The sequence below is a fragment of the Anolis sagrei genome, chromosome 2 (assembly GCF_037176765.1).
Source record: "Anolis sagrei isolate rAnoSag1 chromosome 2, rAnoSag1.mat, whole genome shotgun sequence".
Lineage (NCBI taxonomy): Eukaryota > Metazoa > Chordata > Lepidosauria > Squamata > Dactyloidae > Anolis > Anolis sagrei.
The window spans coordinates 113,741,730-113,755,635 of record NC_090022.1 but is presented as its reverse complement, the minus strand read 5'-3'; the positions used below and the strand labels follow the sequence as shown (position 1 = coordinate 113,755,635).

Genomic DNA, 13,906 nt, shown 5'->3' with positions numbered 1-13,906 from the left:
TGACCGGGACTACCTCTGTCTTGCCTGTATTAAGTTTCAGTTTGTTTGCCCTCATTCAGTCCCTTACTGATGACAGGCACTGGTTTAGGGTCAGAACAGCTTCCTTGGCATTAGGTGGAAAGGAGTAGTAGAGTTGGGCGACATCTGCATACTGGTGGCACCAAACTCCAAAACTCTGGGTGACCTCTCCCAGCGGTTTCATGTATATGTTCAACACCATGTGGGACAAAATGGAAACCAGATAACACGCAGTACATGTTAAAATTCCCTTTTCTACATAATAATTAAAAGCCCGGTAGCCACTCTGGCAATGGCCACACAAACCACAGAAGAGAGTGTTGCACATAGCTGTCTCTTCTTATCCAGCTAAGAAAAATGTATTAGGAACACCTAGGCCCCATCTACACGGGCTGTTAAGTGTAGTTTCAAAGTGGTATTGAAGAAAGTGGTTTTGCTGTGCAGATGATTACAGAGGAAGCCCTGGAACCAGTTTGCGGCCTGGAAGGTGATAGTACAAACCACAGAGCACTGGTGCACAATGGGAGCTTTCCTTTGCATGTTTTGGTGAAAACTTACCACCTGGCCACAGCAGTTTGAAGCTAGCGTTGAACTACATTAAATAGTTGGTAGACAGGAACATAGTGATCTTCCCTGCTCATATATATATAGAGAGAGGGAGAGATAGATAGATACAGTAGAGTCTTGCTTATCCAACCTTCACTCATCCAACGTTCTGTATTATCCAATGCAGTCTGTGTCCTGCCCCCACCCACAGCTGTTTTAATACACTGCAATGTTTTGGTGCTAAATTTGTAAATACAGTAATTACTACATAACGTTGCTGTGTATTGAACTGCTTTTTTTGTTGATTTGTTGTAAAACGTGATGTTTTGGTGCTTAATTTGTAAAATCATAATGTCATTTGATGTTTAATAGGCTTTTCCTTAATCCCTCATTTATTTATTTTATTGTGTCAGGAGCGAACCAAACAGTTGTCTTGCATTAAAACAAAGAAACAAAACACAAAATTTGCAAACTTTTATTAAATGTCCTTTGACCAGTAGCTGGCCACTTGGAGTGCCTCTGATGTTGCTATAAGAAGGTCCTCCATTGTGCATGTGGCAGGGCTCAGGCTGCATTGCAGTAGGTGGTCTGCTGTGGTTTGCTCTTCTCCACACTCCCATGTCGTGGATTCCACTTGCCTCAAAGCACATGTTTTTTTGGTGCTTAATTTGTAAAATCACAATGTAATTTGATGTTTAATAGGCTTTTCCTTAACCCCTCCTCCTTATTATCCAACATTTTCACTTATACAGTGTTCTGTGGATAAGCGAGACACTACTGTGTGTGTATACACACACACACACACACACACACACACGTAAGTTAAAATATGTATGTGTGTATATATGTGTGTATATGTACACCCTGTCCCCTAGGGCAGAGTACAAATAAAGTATTATTATTATTATTATTATTATTATTATTATTATTATTTGAAACAGAACAAGATGAGTCAACAGCAGAGATCATTCTGCTGGTTGTTGAATTGGATCACACGTCGGACACTTCTGGCGTGTCTAGGACTGTGTGATGTATCGATGAATAATGTGTGCAGATCCCAGTAAGGTTCCCTTTTGCGGCAGGCAGATGGTAATTTTGTCAGTGCTAATTGTGTTTAAGTGCAGGCCAAGGTCTTTAGGCACTGCACCCAGTGTGTCAATCATCACTGGGACCACCTTGACTAGCTTGTGCCACAGTCTTTACAGTTCGATTTTTAATTATTATTATTATTATTATTTTATTATTATTATTATTACTACATATTACGTGCAGCACTAAAGAGCCCAGGAATGCCCAAGACAGGTTCCCCTTGAGCTCTCCACTGTGAACAATACTTTTCCGGTGGTGTATCTAGACTGTAGAATGAATGCAGTTTGACACTGCTCTAACTGCCATGGCTCCAGAATGCGGGGAGTGGCGGGTCTTTCTCGGCCAGAGTGCGGGGCTGGGGCGGGGAGGGGGCGAGGCGGGCCAGTGGGCGGAGAGCGAGAAGCTTCCTCCGGGCGTCACAGAGAGGCGGCTGTCGCGCGAGCATTCTCCTCCTCGGCCGCCTTACGGTGGAAGCGCCATCCGACATTAGAGAAGCAAAGCCGTTCCCCTTTTGGACCGGAAGCGCCTCTGAGGACTGAGCAAAGACCACTCCAGCAGCCTGTGTGTCTGCTCTAGGAGGCCGGAAGCGGAAGTAGCGGGAACAGCCGCCGAGGCCGGCTGGCACCCGGAAGCGCCCGGGTTGATGGCGGCTGGTCGGAGTTTGAGCCGCTCCGAACGGAAAGCGGCGGCTCGGGCCGAGTTCCTCCGACAGGAAGAACAGCGGGAGCGGCGCAGACAGGTACAGCGGGGAGTGCCACTGAGGTACGAGGCCGGAGGGCAGAGGAGGAGGAGGGGGAGCGGGCACACGCCCCCTTCCCTGAGCGGGCCTTGTGCCCAACTGCCCGTGGTTCTGCCCGTCGTGCCGCTTTGTGCTGTGTGAAGAGGGGCGTATTTTACCAGTCCTCAATCTTCTGCCATTCTGCTTCAGTGTGACGTGAGAAGGGAAAGAGTGTCTTTCACTCTCTTTTCTGACCACTTAACCGTTATAGCTCCCCTTGCTGTCTCAATGTTACAGTCTTTGTTGTGTGTCTTTAAATTATTTTAATTCTTCACGATCCTGAGGTGGACCTTGTTCAGAGGGGCTTTGCCTTTGCTTGCCTCTGAGGCTGAGAGAGTGTGACTTGCCCAAGGTTTCCCTGGCCAAGCAAGGAACCAGATCCTGGTCTCACAGTGCCTCCGGCTGGTTCTACACTGCCATATAATACAGTTTGAACGGCATTGTATGGTCAGCGTAGAGCCATATACTGCATTTCAGTGCAGTTCAAACTGTGTTATATGGCACAGTAGAACCAGCTTCGGTCCATCACTCCACTCATAACCAAAACTAGTTCTTCAAAACCTTCCTGGTTTGTAAGCAGTGTTCTCAAATATTTCAGCATTGATACTGGCTAGTTCAGGGCTTATAGCTAAGTGTACTTAGCAGCAAGAATCATCCCCAAGGCCTCCTTTATGTAACAAGTTCTTATTAGAGTACACTCGCCTTTTAATACTTAATTGAAGAGTAATTTTAAAAATTGTGTGTAGGTGTTTGTAAGCAATTCTATTCAGTTATTTCTTGTTGATGCATAATGAAACAGTCCTCTGTTTCCTCAGAAATAAAGCCCACTAAATTATTCCCAAGCAAGTGTGTACATTGGGCCCTTGGTGTTTGATGTTTTGTCTTATGTGTTTGTGTTTATATGTTGGGTTGTTTAAATTTTGTCAGTATGGATGCAGTTGTTGTTGTATTCGGGCACTGAATGTTTGCCTTTTATGTTTGGAATCCACCCTCCCTTTGAGGAGATATAACAGAATATAAATAAAGTATTATTATTATTATTATTATTATTATTATTATTATTATTATTGGTGTCCAGTTGTGTTTGATTCCAGGACCCCTGTGGATCCCAAAATTCATGGGATGCGCAACTCTCGTTATACACAAAATGGCATTCCTTATATAAAATGCTGAACAACTCAAAGTGATTTCTAGAAGTGTTCCCCACTCACCCCCAAATATTTTCAAGCCATGGTTGATTGACTCTATGGATGTCATGGGAAGACTGTATAGAATTTTAGTTTCAGACTAACTACACACTCTACCCAGGATTTGTTGAGCTATTTCCACTCATGGGATGGCTTCTAATGAAAGTGTCCAGACACTTATCTTTTTGTTTAATCATAGGTGTCGCAAATTCTCCATAAGCCAGCCGCAGAAAGGAGCGCTGATGAGACTCTCTTTCTATCTGAGTGTCAAGAGATCGTACGAGATCTGGAACGGCTTCGCAAGAAACGTGAGCGATTGCAACACCGGCTGGAGGAAGTATGTATCCCTCTTATTTTACTACTATTAAGTATGTGCTTAGTATCTAAACCACTTACCACATCTTAAATGATGTAGCTGTGGTCAATAGAAGAGGAGAAAGAACGAGCTGCTTACCTGTATATGTTTCTTTGAGTGGTGATCTGCGAAATTCGCACATCTGGGTTTGTCCGCACATGCATGGTGCAATTCAGAACCTTCTAGATTTCTAAAATGAAACATTTTGGTGATAGCCCTGCCCACTCTCCCCATAGAGTGCAAGTATCCCAGGGCAGGGCTGAGCCTCCCATCTGCTAGACCAGCAGCTAAGGAGAAGGAGCATGCTAACAGCAGGGAAGATGGGCAGGAATGTGCGAATTTCACAGATCACTACTTGAAGAAACACGGTTACAAGTGAGCAACTCATCCTTCTTCGTAGTGTCTGTGAAATCACACATATGAGTGATTGGCAAGCTACTCCCCAAGGAAGGATCATGCCAGTGAAGGGAGAAGTACAGCTTTGCCAAAGGCCGCTTCCTTTATGTGCAAGGCATCTGGTGTGTAATGGCTGGCGAACCTGAGTGGAGTGGACCACGTCACCACCCGGCAGATGTCCTCTAGAGGGACTCCATGCAAAAAGGCTTGCAATGCAGCCATCGCCCTGACTTGAGTGAGCCTTGACTTGCTATGGTTGACAGCCAGCGAATCGACAAGGCGGACAAATCGTTGTCATGATCCAAGAGGAAAGACATTGCAAGGTGATTGGTTGGCTCAAAGCATGGCTGCGATACTTGAGAAATAATCTTGGTGATTTTCTGTGTGATGGTGTCCTATGGACATAGAAAACCAACAGTCTCCTCACATCCAAGGAATGAAGGGCCACTTCCAAGGCTGAAGAGTGATTTGGAAAGAACGCTGGCAAGATGATGTCTTGGCACATATGGAAGTGGGAGACGACTTTTGGTAAGTAGGTAATGTCCGTGCGAAGGACCACCTTGTCTTTGTGGAGATGAAGATGAGGCGGAGCTGCTTGCAATGCACACAGTTCGCAAGCACATCTAGCTGAAGTAATTGTGACCAGGAATGCCATCTTCCATGAAAGGAAGTTAGCTCAAATGGCAGCTTGGAGAGTTGGGGTAGAACCAGTTCCAGATTTCATGTCAGGAGTGGGGGTGTGACTGGTAGATGTATATTCTTGTCACCTTTGAGGAAGAGCTGAATAAGGATGTCCAGAAAACAGGAAATTTTCCTGGCTTTCTTGCGGTACCAGGAAATTGCTGCAAGGCAGCATTTGAGGGAGCGGAGAGAAAATCCTCTTGCTAACAGATGGACTAAGAAGTCTAAGACTGCTGGCGTAGGAGCAGTGATGGGGTCAAGACCCCACTGGCCGAGAAAGGAAACAAAACTTGATCACTTACAGGCATATGATTTTGTCTTTAGCTCCTGGTCATGAGGTGCTTTAGCCTTTTTGGCCTTCTGTGCGCCTCCTTTGTCTTCCCCAATGTTGCTTGGAGTGAGGTATTTTTGCCCGTTTTACCATTGATGCAGTGGGCACTGGCGAGTGCTCCCGTGGTAGGCCTGGCAAGGTCTTTCTGCCACGCCTGCTCCTCTGGAGTGCTGGAGAAGGGGGAATGCCCACCATCTCGGGCCATTGAGCCCTTGCTGGTGCAGAGCTCCAAAGCTGGGTGCGGAGTGAGAGCCTTTTCGTAAAGGAGCGTCCGCAAGCAGGTCTCCCTATGTCGCCATGCCTGGGGGTAAAGGCCTGGCAGATGGCACAAGTCTGGGTGACATGTCCTCTCCCAGGCAAAGTAAACACTTGATGTGGCCATCTGTTTCAGAGGATGGCCACATCCCACAAACAGAGCAAGATTTAAAGAGAAGGGCAGAGGCCATAATGGTGACTAGCTTGTTGTTTGTGTCCGACCTGAGTAGTAGGGCGGAGAAGAGCAAGGTAAGTCTGATATTCAGTCCAAGGTAGAGGAAGGGAGAAAGGCAGCGAGTCCATTAGAATCTGAGTCAAAAAAAGTTAGGAAAGGCAACAAGTAGCAATGTACAGCACAATAGCACAAAGCAAAGCACAGAGAAAGAGGTTTCTAGCTGCCGTCAATGATGGAAAAAAGGAACCGAGGCTCAGCCCTGCCCACAGGGAGAGTGGGTGGGACTACTACCAAAATGGTTTATTTTAGAGATCTAGAAGGTTTCGAACTGTACTGCGCATGCACAGACAAACTCATATTTGTGATTTTACAGTCACCACAAGAAAAAACAAGTTGTGAAGAACGTTGCTATGATTGGGAGTTTATATGCTTCAAAGCAGTCTATAGAAATACCCAATTCAGTATGTTCAGTGTTCCTTATTCTTACATTTTTCCCCCCTTCGCTGGTTTGAAATTATTCATTTCCCCTATTCCTACTGTTCTGGGTTCCCTCACAACATTTTCAGGGTAGGGACAAAAGAAAAGAGTGGTGAGAAGTTAAATGGACATGGATGAGTTTTTGTCAGGTGAGGAAGCTATTAGAATGATATGGGATGCAACTGAAATATGATATATTGCAACTGAAATATAATACTCAAATTATTTTACTTCTAGATTTGTGATGAACCTGAAGAGTTGAAAAGAAAAGTCAGCAAGCTCGCCCAAGTTGTACGTGGAGCTAAACATCTCATCATATATACAGGAGCTGGCATCAGTACAGTAAGGTTATGTTAATTGTTTATCTAAGATTGTCTGAGACAAAAATAGAGAATACATTTTTAAAAACTTAGGTTGCCCATTGTCAATGTTATGTATTGTTTTCTCACCAACAAGGACAACTTGCAATACAGGTTACAGCATCTCTGAAAGCACTGTTAAACGATTTTCTGGTTACTGTTGTGCACTGTGATAGCTTACCTTTTATTATGCAAGGTAGCATGTGAATACCGTTTGAAAGAGATTAAGATGAAGATATTGTGTTTCAGGTGGCATTACTAGATGACATTTTAAATCATTGTAATGGACATGAATGTTGGGAGTGTCATATTGGGCCTGTCTACACTGACCTACAAAGTGGGCCGGATCTGGTGTCTGGAGCACCGGGTTGGGCCCACTTGATGTGTTTTAGGGACTCCCTGAACTACCCTGGAGGTGATGGGATCCTGATTGCCCAGGCACATCGAACATGGTTCAGCACTGCTGGGCAACCACTCTAGCTACAACATCCCAGCTGCCTGAGTCTTTGGGGTATTCTGTCTAATGTCAACCAGAAGTGCTCACTAAAGTGGCCTGGAAGTGGAGGGGGGAAAGCCCCCCCCCCCCCCACACACACACACACCTGCTCAGTCGCTTGATGGCAGCCAGACCACCAACAGCAGGGCTTCTTCAACTTTTTACTTAAACCAGATATAAAAATCAAACATTTAGTGAAAACAAGCTAGTATTCGCAAGGCTTACTAAACAGGCTGATTTTCCGTTTTTATGAAGTACAACTGAAGTATTTTCTGTAGAGTCCATTGTAAACACTGCATGTTGTTGCTGACAGGCTCATGTAATGTCTGAAATATACACTAGGTGGTGTTCAGAAACACTTTGCTGTTGCCAGTTTTTTGTGACCCAACACAAAAAAAATTGTGACCCCTGGTGACAGCCACATCAAATAGAGGGTGTCTAGAGAGGACTGCCACCCCATGTCCTTTGGCTGCCTGAGTCCAGGGAAGGATTGTGTGAATCATAGTCCAAAGAAGGGAGAGAATTTTCACCCACTACCTTGCATGTAGGAAAGATTTCATGCTTTATTCCTCCTTTCAGCCCCATGTGCTTGAGAAAAAAGGAGCTAGTTATTAGACGTGCCCTTTGGCAAAGATGCTCTGACAGCAGGAGTTACGGAGCTGGTTGAGTCTTCTTTTTCTGAAATACTGTGCAGCTAATCTATCAGATCTGTGTGGGAGGCAGAAGAGCAAGACTTGCCACATGAACACCACATGTTCTTGGCCCTGGGTCAAGAATGCCAAGAAAACTTGGGAATAGTGATTCTTCAAGTACAGGAAAAGCCTAAGGGCATTTCTTGGTCAGGACTCAGCTTAGCATAAATGTGATTGTGGATGCTTGGAAAACAAATGGCTTTGATTTTTTGCAAGTAGTGGTAGAATTTGTACAGAAGGGGAACACCCAAGTAGGGCCTATGGCGGTGGTTCTCAACCTGTGGGTCCCCAGATGTTTTGGCCTACAACTCCCAGAAATCCTAACAGCTAGTAAACTGGCTGGGATTTTTAGGAGTTGTAGGTCAAAACACCTGGGGACCCACAGGTTGAGAATCACTGGTCTATGGGGTTGCCCAAACTTATGGAAAGTGATAGGCAGAAGTACTTGTGATTTTGGGCAAGGCCGTTAATTCCTGAAGTGTCCATCCAGTTGCATAAATTTTCTCTCTCTTGTGACTTCTGGCAACAGGCAGCATCAATTCCTGACTACAGAGGCCCAAATGGGGTGTGGACTATGCTGCAAAAAGGAAGGAGTATCAGGTAACCAGTTTATCTTCTCTCCTCATGTCTTTATCTTCTTTCCTCATGATTTTGTGGGGAGACTGTTCCAGCCTGAGAGGCTACACCGCAAACATGAAGTTTATTCATATTATTTGTGCTTATCAGGGCTACAGATCTGAGTGAGGCAGAACCTACACTCACCCACATGAGCATTGCCTGCTTGCACAAACACAAACTGGTAAGGCATTTTGTTCTGCACTTCAGGGATTAAGGGAGACAGCTATTGCAAAGGAAAGGGCAGGGCATTGTTGAGGTAGTATGAAAGATATAAGAGAAAAAGGTACTGTGTACATGACTTTTCCTCCCTGACAATTAGTCTTACATTAAATTGCCAGGAAGAATGAAGTACTGTACATGGACTTTAAACTGGCAAGAAAGCAAAATATAGTCGCTCTATTGATGCAGCTCACAGTGATTTTGAAAACGACCTTGCCCTTTAAGTCTCCCTGAATATGATTGTCTTCAAAGAGCAGTGTCCTGGTGGTGGGTCTGTAAGAGTCTGTGGAGACCTTTTCTGGATCCACATGGTCTTTCACAGTGAGGATATAGGTTTCCAGTCGCAACAAAGGTTTGCTTAATCGATCTTCTTCTTGCCACATTTCTTCCTTTTGCCCGCTATTTGTGCCTCCTCAAAATCCATCACTGTTGGTAAATGTATAGTTCAAAGTGATATATTATTTCTAAATATTTCTAGATATAGTTGGTTGGCTAGAACTCAGAGACTGTAATCAGCCATCTACAGCTAGCATCAAAGTATAGTTTTGGTAGAAGCAAAACAGGAAGAAAGGTGGTGCTGGTGGTGGTGGGGATTTTAATTATATAATATGAAAACTTTCCAGATCATTATCTTGAGTATTGCTAAAAATAATGAAGAAATTCCATGTTTTACTCTCCATTATGCTTTTTTCATTTCAGGTGAAGCATGTGGTGTCACAAAATTGTGATGGTCTCCACTTGCGCAGTGGGCTCCCACAGGAAGCCCTGTCCGAGCTGCATGGAAACATGTACATAGAGGTGAGCATTTGCTGAAAGCCAGGCTTCGGGCATAATGAAATCCAAAGAGTGCTGACAGCCTTTATGCTTGCATCCAAATCTAGGTTTGCACATCCTGTACACCCAACCGTGAATATGTAAGAGTGTTTGATGTGACAGAGCGTACAGCTTTGCATAGGCACCATACTGGCAGAGTATGCCACAAATGTGGGGAACAACTAAGAGATACTATTGTACACTTTGGAGAGAAGGGAATCTTGCAGCAGCCCTTGAACTGGAAGGCAGCCACAGAAGCTGCAAGCAAAGCTGATGTGATCCTTTGTTTGGGGTCTAGCCTGAAGGTAAAGTGAGAATTATTTTTTTTCAATAGATAAATTTTGCACTATCTTTTGGTGAAATTGTGTCATCAATCTTCCTTTCAAAACAGGAATTCCTGCAACACACAGTTTCCCAGTACATTGTTTTCTTTTGTGCAAACTTTGCTGTGTTTCTTAATACTGCATTAATCAAACAACAGATAATTATTTCCTCATAATTTGCTAAGATGGGTAATTGTGACATTGCTAGTTTCTGAGTTCTGGTTATTTGCAAATTATCTGTCTTAGCAAGCACAAAATATCTTATGAGGGCTGAATTTACACAAAATTAGAAGAGTTGTTTTTAGATGTTTGAAATTAAAGCACCTTTTTATCCCTATTTTGGACCTATTTTAGTGGTATTGCTTTCTTCTTGCAGGTTTTGAAAAAGTACCCTCATTTGTGGTGCATGAACAAGCCACCCAGGCACCGCCCTAAACTCTACATTGTAAATCTCCAGGTGAGTATAAGCGGTACCATTTATGAACAGAACAGTTTACTTTGGCATGTTATATAGGTGAATGTGATTATGAGATCATGTGTTTATGAGATCATAAGGGAATGTTAGAAGAATGTATGCAGAAGGTCATGGGCCCAGGCATATCCAGTGAGAAGAAATAGATTTTGGCTTAAGGGTTAAAAAAGACTATTCTGCTTTTAAACTTGCGAAAGATGTTGTCACTTGAAGTAAGCAGTAATGGGGTACATCAGTCAGAGGTCTAGTCAGCTTTGTATTGCTGTGATACCTTTGTGGTACTTCTGGATTTGGAAACTGGGCAGGATTTATTCACTACATTTTCATTCTTCCTGATTGTCTTCCTTTGCAACTGGTATATAGAGACAATAATAATAATAATAATAATAATTATTATTATTATTATTATTATTTTATTTGTAACCCGCCCTCTCTCTCAGAAGGGACTCGGGGCAGTTTCTAAACATAAAACATAAAATTGGCAAACATTCAACACTATCAACTCAACATTAATAGAATTATATACATATAAATTAGAACACATTAAAAGACATTGGCTGATAATATAAATCAAACAGTCAGACATCATAGATTATATAGTCAGACAATTTAAACTGTATAAGACATAAAAATGGCTTTTCAATAAATTACAATAAAATATTCAAACTACCTTTGATTCTGAAGGAAAGACGCATAGCCATAAGCAGTAGTCATTGGTGCCCCGATCTTCCATGGATGATAAATAACAAAAGTGCTATCTTTTCAGCAAGGCATAAATGTGCTACTGGTATTCCTGCAGTGTAAAACTCCTGTAGAGCCTAAATTATATTAATTTGATGTAGTGGGACTATTCATTTAATGCATTGCATTGCAATTCTGTCTGCAGTGGACACCAAAGGATGACTTAGCTGTCCTGAAACTCCATGGGAAATGTGATGATGTGATGAAGTTGCTGATGGAGGAACTAGAACTTCCCATCCCTTCATATGACAGGTCAACAAAAATGTGTTTGGCTCTTGTTGCTACGTGTTGGTTTTCAATTTTCCTCCTTAGCATTTAAGATGCTTACCTTTGCTTACACAATATCTTATGCACCTTGTAATTAAGGCTAACTCTTATGGTGGCAGGGCTCAATTGCAGTTTATCTGAAGGTTGGAAAAGGCACATCAGCTTAGCCCTTTATTACAATCAGGGTGCTGATAAAGTGCTGGGTTTTACATTGGAATATTTTGTATGGCTGGGCTGTTTTTGACAAGGATTTATCTTTATGATTAGGACTCAGAGTAAGGAGCATGTAATCTCCAGTAGTGTTGCAAACTAGTATCACCTAATCATGAATTGCTCTGTAGGTCAAAGGATCCCATATTCTCCTTGGCTGTCCCTCTGCGATCTGAGGAAGAAAGCAGCCATAGCCGGAAGCCTGTGGCCCTAGCAGCAAGCCTCAATGAAGTGCCACTGGGAGAGCAGCAGCAGCAGCAGGAGACACCTGCCGGCCCATTCTCTGGAGGCTGGTTTGGCAGAGGCTGTGCAAAAGGCACCAAAAGGAAAAAACTGTCTTGATCATGGACATTTTTTTAACCTCAGGGACCAACTGAAGTTACTAAAATCAGGACAGAAAATGACATCTGCACTGAAATTGGCCAGAATTGCTGGGCTAACTGGAAAAACCACAGCTGCTATTTTCATAGAGGTTTTATATAATTAGCCTTTAAACAAACAGAGGCCAAAGCTTAGCTTGGTTTCTACTTTCTGATTGATAGGCTGGCATTTGATACTCAGGGATGCCAATTCATAATAATTATTAAAAAAAATATAGAGCAATAAAATGGTTGTGTGCTTTCATCCTCTCCCCTCCCCCAAATACAACTATGTTGTTTTGATGTTAAGTACTGCAAGTATCCCTTATAATCCCATGCTCATAATCCCATTCTCTGCGTTTACTTTGGATTTAATAATGCATCTGAGCAGAAGTCTGTTCCTAAACTGAAACTTGAAATGGCAGATCTCTGAAGGTTTTCCTTGTTGACACAAAGTGTAACGTAATACTAGGATTATGGGGTGGAAATAACAGTGGGGGTTACGGTACTCTGTTGACACAGGTGTTTCATGCTACCCCTTTGAGGTAAGCACATTGCCTTATCAGGAACCTGCCCAGATAACATGCTTCACCGAGTTATTTAAAAACAGTTTACTACAAGTCATGAATCCAAAATCCTTCAAAACTGTCCAAAAGGGTGACCGCGATGATGACTCAGTGTACGCAAATGCTGTTTCATGCACAACATATTTACAAAATTTTATACAATTACTTTTGGACAATGTGTGAGCAGGTAATTTTGGATTGGGCCTTGGGTCTCATGGCCAGGAAATCTCATTAGGCACATACAGGCAAATAGAATCAAAGAGTTGGAAGAGACCTCGTGGGCCATCCAATCCAACCCCCTGCCAAGAAGCAGGAAAATTGCATTCAAAGCATTCCTGACAGATGGCCATCCAGCCTCTGTTTAAAAGCTTCCAAAGAAGGAGCCTCCACAACACTGAGAGTTCCACTGCTGGACGGCTCTCACAGCCAGGAAGCTCTTCCCAATGTTCAGATGGAATCTTCCTTCTTGTAGTTTGAAGCCATTGTCCTGCGTCCTAGTCTCCAGGGCAGCAGAAAACAAGCTTGCTCCCTCCTCCCTATGAATTCCTCTCATGTATTTATACATGGCTATCATGTCTCAGCCTTCTCTTCTTCATGCCCAGCTCTTTAATCTGCTCCTCATAGGGCTTGTTCTCCAGAACCTTGATCATTTTAGTCGCCCTCCTCTGGACACACTCCATCTCTCTTCGACTGTGGTGCCCAGAATTGGACACAATATTCCAGGTGTGGTCTAACCAAGGCAGAATAGAGCATGGGTAGCATGACTTCCCTGGATCTAGACACTATACTGCTATTGATGCAGGCCAAAATCCCATTGGCTTTTTTTGCCGCTGCATCACATTGTTGGCTCATGTTTAACTTGTCCACGAGGACCCCAGGATCTTTTTCACACATACTGCTCTCGAGCCATGCGTCCCCCGTTGTTATCTTTGCTTTTCGTTTTTTCTGCCTAAGTGGAGTATCTTGCATTTGTCCCTGTTGAACTTCATTTTGTTAGTTTTGGCCCATCTCTGTAATCTTTTAAGATCGTTTTGAATAGAGGTCTTCCAACATAGGAAATCCAAAATACTTCTGGTGCTAACCTATAATGTCGTAACTATTTTATTTTTAATACTATATTAATATTTCTATGTTGCCGGTTTAATAATGGGCTAGCCCAGGCACGGGCAAACTTTGGCCCTCCAGGTGTTTTGGACTACAACTCCCACAATTCCTAACAGCCTACCGGCTGTTAGGTATTGTGGGAGTTGCAGTCCAAAACACCTGGAGGGCCGAACTTTGCCAATGCCTGGGCTAGGCACATATGAAGAGGAAACGCGCCGCGCATGCGCGGTACTAAAGGGAGTGGGTGAAGGCAAAGCATCCACCTGTCAGGAGGCGGTTTGGGTGGGTCGCGGGAGCGCCGGGATTTTGCAGGCAGGGAGAACTGGCAGGTTAGTCCCCCTCGATGTAGCCAGTGCGGAGCCGACAGAAAGAAATGGCG

The 13,906-nt window shown here is 43.6% G+C and overlaps 1 protein-coding gene across 1 annotated transcript; it reads left to right on the top strand.

Moving 5' to 3' along the window:
* The first annotated feature begins 2,130 nt into the window (after positions 1-2,130).
* On the top strand, positions 2,131-12,106 carry SIRT7 (sirtuin 7). The gene is made up of 10 exons (XM_060764864.2): positions 2,131-2,392; positions 3,818-3,955; positions 6,526-6,630; positions 8,365-8,435; positions 8,562-8,634; positions 9,372-9,470; positions 9,554-9,790; positions 10,185-10,265; positions 11,167-11,273; positions 11,630-12,106. Exons 1-10 carry the CDS (start codon positions 2,297-2,299, stop codon positions 11,838-11,840), a joined length of 1,218 nt encoding a protein of 405 aa, XP_060620847.2. The 5' UTR covers positions 2,131-2,296; the 3' UTR covers positions 11,841-12,106.
* Positions 12,107-13,906: the final 1,800 nt, after the last annotated feature.

Coding starts and splice junctions, on each gene's coding strand:
- SIRT7 (XM_060764864.2), top strand. CDS start 2,297: ATGGCGGCTGGTCGGAGTTTGAGCCGCTCCGAACGGAAAGCGGCGGCT. Junction 8,635..9,371: donor GCTTGCACAAACACAAACTG/GTAAGGCATTTT, acceptor TTTTCATTTCAG/GTGAAGCATGTGGTGTCACA. Junction 9,791..10,184: donor GTTTGGGGTCTAGCCTGAAG/GTAAAGTGAGAA, acceptor TTCTTCTTGCAG/GTTTTGAAAAAGTACCCTCA.